General features: G+C 48.7%; 1 protein-coding gene across 1 annotated transcript; it reads right to left on the bottom strand.

Moving 5' to 3' along the window:
• Nucleotides 1-1,531: 1,531 nt before the first annotated feature.
• On the bottom strand, nt 1,532-2,128 carry LOC149404236 (uncharacterized). The gene has a single exon (XM_089607459.1). The coding sequence runs from the start codon at nt 2,126-2,128 to the stop codon at nt 1,532-1,534; it is 597 nt and encodes a 198-aa protein (XP_089463585.1).
• Between the last annotated feature and the right edge of the window lie 4,368 nt (nt 2,129-6,496).

Here is a 6,496-nt window from a genome sequence, read left to right as displayed (position 1 = left end):
TGTTCCGCACGAGGACCTCCCAAGTCACCCAGTTTGTCTTATTGGCCCCATTGCGATTCCCCCACCAGAACTTTGCTATAGCCGAGTGAATCTCTGAGATCAGAGTCTTTGGAAGCTTAAGGCAGGAGGCCACAAAGCATGGAATAGCCTGAAGGATGGACTTAATAAGAACTTCTCTACCGGCCTATGAGAAGAAACGGCCATTCCAACCCTTAATCTTCTCCCATATGCGCTCTCTCACGTAATCGAAGAGCTCTTTCTTTTTTCGTCATGTGAACGCGGGGAGGCCTAAATAACGTTTATGGCATTCCGTCCTCCGAACTCCAAGGATATGGGCGAAAAGCTCCTTCTCCTCCATCCCGACGTCTTTACCAAAATAGACATCGGATTTCTGAAAATTGACCAGCTGACCCGAGGCCGTAGAGTAAACCCGGAGGATCTGATCCACCACAGCCTCGCACTCCTCAAGGCACGCCTTAAAGAACATCAAACTATCATCTGCAAACAGGAGGTGGGACACACGAAGGTTTCCGAAACGGACCCCACTAATAACCCCCGTTCGCTCTCCCGCTCTGAAGAGACTCGAGAGACCCTAAGAGCAGAAAAGGAAGAGGAAGGGAGATAGCAGGTCACCTTGGCGGAGACCTCTCTGAGGAACCACGTGGCCCCTAGTGGACCCATTAATGTTGAAGGCAAACCGAACCGAGGAGACACATCTCATCACTTTTTCTACCCATTGGGCCGAGTATCCGAGCCTCAGCATCACCGCCTCCAGGTAGGTCCACTCAACCCGGTCATAAGCCTTCGCCATGTCAAGCTTAAGGGACGCCCACCTCCCGTTCCCAAACCTGCCTCGCTTCATCATGTGGAGTGCCTCGAAACCCACCATAACGTTGTCGAAGATAAGCCTACCACCCACGAACGCGCTCTGATTTTCTGATATAGCCGCATGCATAGTGCCTTTCAGTCGAAAAACAAGACACTTAGCAATAATCTTATAGACAACGTTACACAGACTGATGGGCCGAAACTCACTCACTCGCTTAGGTTCCTCATTCTTAGGGATAAGCGTGATGACAGTGTCATTAATGCCCCCCACTTCCTTCCCTTCGTTGAGGATACCAAGGCAGGTCTCTGAAACCGACTCCCCAACCACATCCCAATATTTCTGGTAGAAGATTGTCGGGAAACAATCTTTTCCCGAGGCTTTAATAGGGTCCATCGAGGAGAGCGCACTCCTCACCTCCACAATCTCGAACTGGCATTCAAGCTCCTGGTTCATCTCCTCCGAGATCCTAGGCTGAATGCCCTCGACCACCGCCTCAATATCACGTAGAGACGGCCGAGCAGAGCTGAAAATATCCTCGAAGTACCTGGAGATCACTCCCTCGACCTCTACCCCGCTGCTGCGCCAGATCTCACTCTCATCAAACAGGCCACTGATATTGTTCCTCTTCCTCCTCCTTGTAGCCTTGCGTTGGAAAAACTTCGTATTCCTATCACCACACTTCATCCAGGAAGCTCTGCTCCTTTACCTCCAAAACTGTTCTTCCTTATCCAACAGAGCGTTCAGTTGTCTTTCTTCGCGGCGAAAGACTTCTATACAGAAATTTGGACCAGATCTACCCACCAAATCAACAACCGCTTTTTGTTTCTCAATCCGGTCCTTTAGCCCTCTGTTTTTCTCGTAGCCCCATCGGCCTAGGGCCTCTCTGCACTGCCTAATCAAGTCCAACATCGTCTGATTCCGATCACCCCCTCTGTTTCTATCCCAAGTCCTCCGAACTACCTCGTCGCACCCAGGTTCCCCACACCAGGCTTCCTCAAAGAAGAATCTCCTCGGTCCCCTACGCTGGCGCGTAGTCCCAGTCCCTTCTGTACGCAGCAGAAGGGGTCTGTGGTCCGAGTTCCAGAATCTGAGGTGTTGCACACTGGCCCGGGGGAAGATGTCCCGCCAGTTGTGGCTGGCTAGACATCGATCAAGCCGTTCCTCTATCCCCCCTCTTCGCCACGTAAAGATATCCCCCTCGAACCCCAAGTCTTGAACATCACAATCCACGATCATCTCTCGAAAGGCCAGAAGCTGGCCAGGACCCCTGTCGCGACCCCCTCTGATCTCCGTATTCATAACTACCTCATTCATGTCCCCTCCAACAAGCCAAGGACCCCTGTGTTTCCCATGTAGCCGACGAAGATGTTGTCAATGGTGCCCACAAGAAGAGTAGTAGTGTCTATTTATGTACATTTGATGTCATATAGTCTTACGAAGACTCTTCCTTGTAATTGCTTATTCATTAATAAATAGTTGAAACGTTCATTCATTCTTTCTTTGTTTGAAGCTTTATGATAAAACCTTAGTCTTTTAGTCCATAAACAAACTTAACAACTTACGAAGAGACAAATGTAGATTTGCATGAATAAACTCTTCGTAGTTTGCTTAAAACGATATATTCCCAATCTTAGGGTCAAAGGACTATTGACCTCAGTACGATTGTTAGAAGAATCTATGATGTCTGGTTATGAGGCATTGAGAGTTGGAGACTCTATAGTTCTTCTAGGTATCTTCCGAAGGTACTGAATTGACCAGTGCACTTCTAGAGACAAGATAAGAACAAACCATTTAACCTCTTATGTCTCGAAGTCACTATGTATGAATTGCATCATGCTTTTCATTTGAACCGAGAGATTTTCAGTGTCAACTCTTTAGTGGAGTCAGTTGGCATTAAGCTAAACTTGGAAAAGGTTTGTGAACTTTTGAGTCGAAGTGTTTAGCTCAAGCTTTGTTCATTTGGGTCCATGAGGTCACTGTCACGAATCACATCGAGTAGGAATAGTTAAACTGGAAGCTAAGTCAAAACAAGAACGAAAATTGTCAAAAGGGTAATTTTGTCTTTTGAGACATATGATGAAATGAATGTCAATAAACTTTTTGACAAGGTCATTTGATGACATGCATCACTCGGCCAATACTAGTCTTATTGGGCCTTGTGGATTAATTTCATTTCATGAGAATTTTATTGAAAATTCTTAATGGGCCTTTCTCATGTTGTCATGAACAAATGAAGAAGCTTCTAGAAGCTCCTTCTAGAATGAGTTTGGGCGCCTACCCTATAGAGAAATAGGAGAGATTATTTTGTGCATAAATGTATCAAGATACTTGCCAAAAGAAAAAGAGGAAACAAATTTGCATGATGATGCTTTAGGGTAATCGGCCAAGAGAGAGACAAGGCAAGGCAAAGAACAAAAATGGAAACAAATCCAAGCCCTCTAGAAGGCAACCTTGGCCGAGCATCTCAAGTGGGAAAAGAGGTAATTGGCTCGTGAATATGTGATATTCTATAGAAGAGGAAACTACCTTATAGAAGGTGAGACCTCTCCTATAAATAGGAGCCCCTTTTTTTTCACAATTCATTCAATCCAAGTTTAAGAGATTTGAGAGACTCTCTCTCTAGAACTTTGGCCGAACTCCTCTCTCTCTCTCTCTAGTTTATTTTCGATTTTTGTCTTGGCACCTAGGTCCTCATTTGACCTAGAGTTTAGCTCTGCGACTTCAAGACTCGTTCTTAAGTCGTAGTGTTTAAAAGTGCCCACTCACTAATTCCTTTTCTCTCGAGTGATTTAGTGATAGAAACTTTCGTGGTTGCTCGAGGTGCCGAGGAAAGAAAGAGGGACGTGCTGCGAGGGGAGACGAGCGTTGCAACTTTCTAAGAGCTTCTCAAAGATCAAGCTTCAAGAAAGGTTAGTAAACCTCTTAGCTCATAATAGTTTTTAATTACGTGTACTTGCTCTTTTGTCTAGGTTAGTAAAAAACCGTTTTTACTTGTAAAAGAAATTTTTTAAAATTCCGTCGCTTACCGAAGCATTAATTATTTTCTTAAACCCTAGATCGATTCCAACAGAAGAAGCTCCCACGTGTGTCTCCTCTGCGAGGACACCGGATCACCATAAATCCCCACAAACCTCCACATAATACCATCCCCACTGACCAAGTCCCCCTCAATATGATATCTCGACATAGTCCCAAGTAGAAACTTCACTGGCTTATTCCAGAGAAACATCAAGCCTCCGCTCCTACAAAGACACTCAAGAGTCACGCAACCCTCGAACCCAAGCAACACTCTCACCCTCTCAGCCCCGTCCTTCCTAAGCGTCGTCTTTGACAGAAAAAGAAAATCCGGCTTATGATCTAGAACATGGGATCTGAGGGCTCCCTTCGTCCCGGGGTTTCCCAACCCCTGGACGTTCCATATAACGCCAATCATTGCGTTCGGCGGCCCTCGTCCTTGAGGGGCGCCGCTCTCTCAATCAAATTATCCTTAGTCAAATCTGAACCGTCAGAAGCTCCTAAGTTACTCGTAACCAAACTAGCAGTACTAGACACTTGTGTCTTCCCATGATCCCTCGCCATAGAATAAGATAAAGGGGAAGAAATACTTACCTTGTCCACCTGTAGAGGAGGCCCCGCCCAATTCCCGGTAGTATCGTCCTCCGTGCTAGTCTCCCTTCCGCCGGCTTAAAAAGTGTGCGCCATTTTCTTCACGTTCCTGAATCTGATATTCTCGCTAATTTTCCTCTTTCTCGATCCGCCTTCGCTTTCTCCCATCCCCACCTGTGTTGGGCCGGCTTTCGTGGCCTACTCCTGTGCCGTCTTGCGTCCAATGGGCTTATTTTTGGGGTTGGCCGTGTGTTCCTTAGCCAGGGCAAGCCTAACAGGCCCATCAGGGTATATATCAAGCTGTGAAGGAGGCCCAACTGACCCATTCGGGCCCGTATGCGTCGGCACAGTGGGAGCCCCAGGATCAGACACCAAGGAATTCGGCCCAATAGCCTCAGCCTTATACACATTGGTCTTCATCTCAAGGTTGACCGGGTCAGCCCCCCCAGTAATGGTCGTGGGGCCCATGCTCTTCGGTCTCGCAGGATAAAGCATCCCAAATTTGGCAAAACTTTCTCCACAGGTCTGAGCGCCAGAAGTCACGCCATTCCCCAAACTTTCCTCACCAAACCCCTGAAAAGCCAATGTCTCTCCCCTTCTCCCAGGATCACCTTCCTGGAGTAAAGAGACGTTGCAACCACTCTCCCCCAAATCAGGTTGGAAATCCTCCCTACTCGGTTTAGGGTTTTGCTTGTCTCTCCAAGAATGGTAAGTAGGCACGGTCTTCGAGGTGTTGTCGGTGTTTTCCCGTTGGGCATGGCTCACCTCAGGTCTCTCCGGCGCTCCAGAGGCTTTCTCCGGTGGGGTTTCATCTTTATTTACCGTCCAAGCTTCACTAGCCTCGCCAGATTTGATCTCGGGTTTTCTAGGCGCCAGGTTTTGGTTCACCGCCGGACTGGTCATTTCACGGCGAAGCCCAGTCATCAGAATCCCTGGCTTCCTCGCGTCGGTAGCAGCCTCGCCCGCTCCAGCCTCGGACCTTCTTGGCGCCTGTCTCGGGTCCTTCGGTTGAGGAGCCTTCCCCAGACCGCTCCATCTCGGTCGCCGCGTCTTGATTGGGGTGGACGTTGTCCACTCCGGAAGCATCCCGATCCACTTCCATCTTCGCAGCGTCATGGCCGTGCTTGCTCCCCTGCTGGTTAGTACCCATTCCAACGTCGCCGTCGTCCTTCCCTCGCATCTCCTTCCTGGTCGAACCAGACTTCGGGCTCGGAGATCCAGCAGTAGAGGTCGATCGATCTGGGCCAGCCCAACCCATCACAGAGGAAGACCCAACACCACTGAATCGCCTTGTCCCACCCGCCATTTTGTTTGGGGTTTCTCCCCGGAGCCAAGCACCGAATCTCGGCGGTCCATCTTCACCGACCTTGTCCTTGCAGTCCGAGACTCCATGGCCCAAGCTCCCACAGGTATAGCAAAAGTCTCCTAGCTTTTCGAACTTGAACGAGATCCAAATTTTTTCCTTTCCAAACATAATGTTAGTGCCCTTTACCAGGGGGTTCCCGATATCCAACGCCACCCGAACCCGGATAAACTCATCTCTAATATGGTCGCCCTTTTCTTTATCCACCCTCACCAAACGCCCAAGTCTTTTCCCAATAAGCTCACCCATCTTGGCAGATCTGTATCTCATCGGGACCCCATGAATTTGAACCCGGAATTCCATGAACCGGAACTCCTCTTCTTTCCCCAACTCCGGGTCTTCGAGGACCAGCAAGGATTTATCGAACGTCCACGGTCCCCAGTCCCAAACTCTCTTTTTGTCGGCCGGCAGTTCGAACTTGAAGCAAAAGCCGCCCTTATCATAATCACTGATTTCCAGCTTCCCTTTCGGCTTCCAAATGTTCGCCATAACGTTTATTAAGGCGTTCCGATTAAAGGACCTCGCTCGCAGGAGCCGTCCCAGCAGGCAGCTCGAGTAGTCCACCTTGGTGCTTGCGAGTTCCTACTCCTCGAACACCATCACTTCCTCATCTTCATCCTCGCCAATGTCAGCTCGGACCAACGATCACAGAGGTCTTCCATCTCCGGCAAAGAGGGAGGATGCGGTGAGAACCTCTA

Source organism: Urtica dioica, chromosome 2, assembly GCF_054948205.1.
Source record: "Urtica dioica subsp. dioica isolate 48M chromosome 2, U.dioica_male_clone48M_v1_H2, whole genome shotgun sequence".
NCBI lineage: Eukaryota > Viridiplantae > Streptophyta > Magnoliopsida > Rosales > Urticaceae > Urtica > Urtica dioica.
Note: the sequence above shows the minus strand (reverse complement) of the source record. Positions and strands in the feature narration are given on the sequence as shown.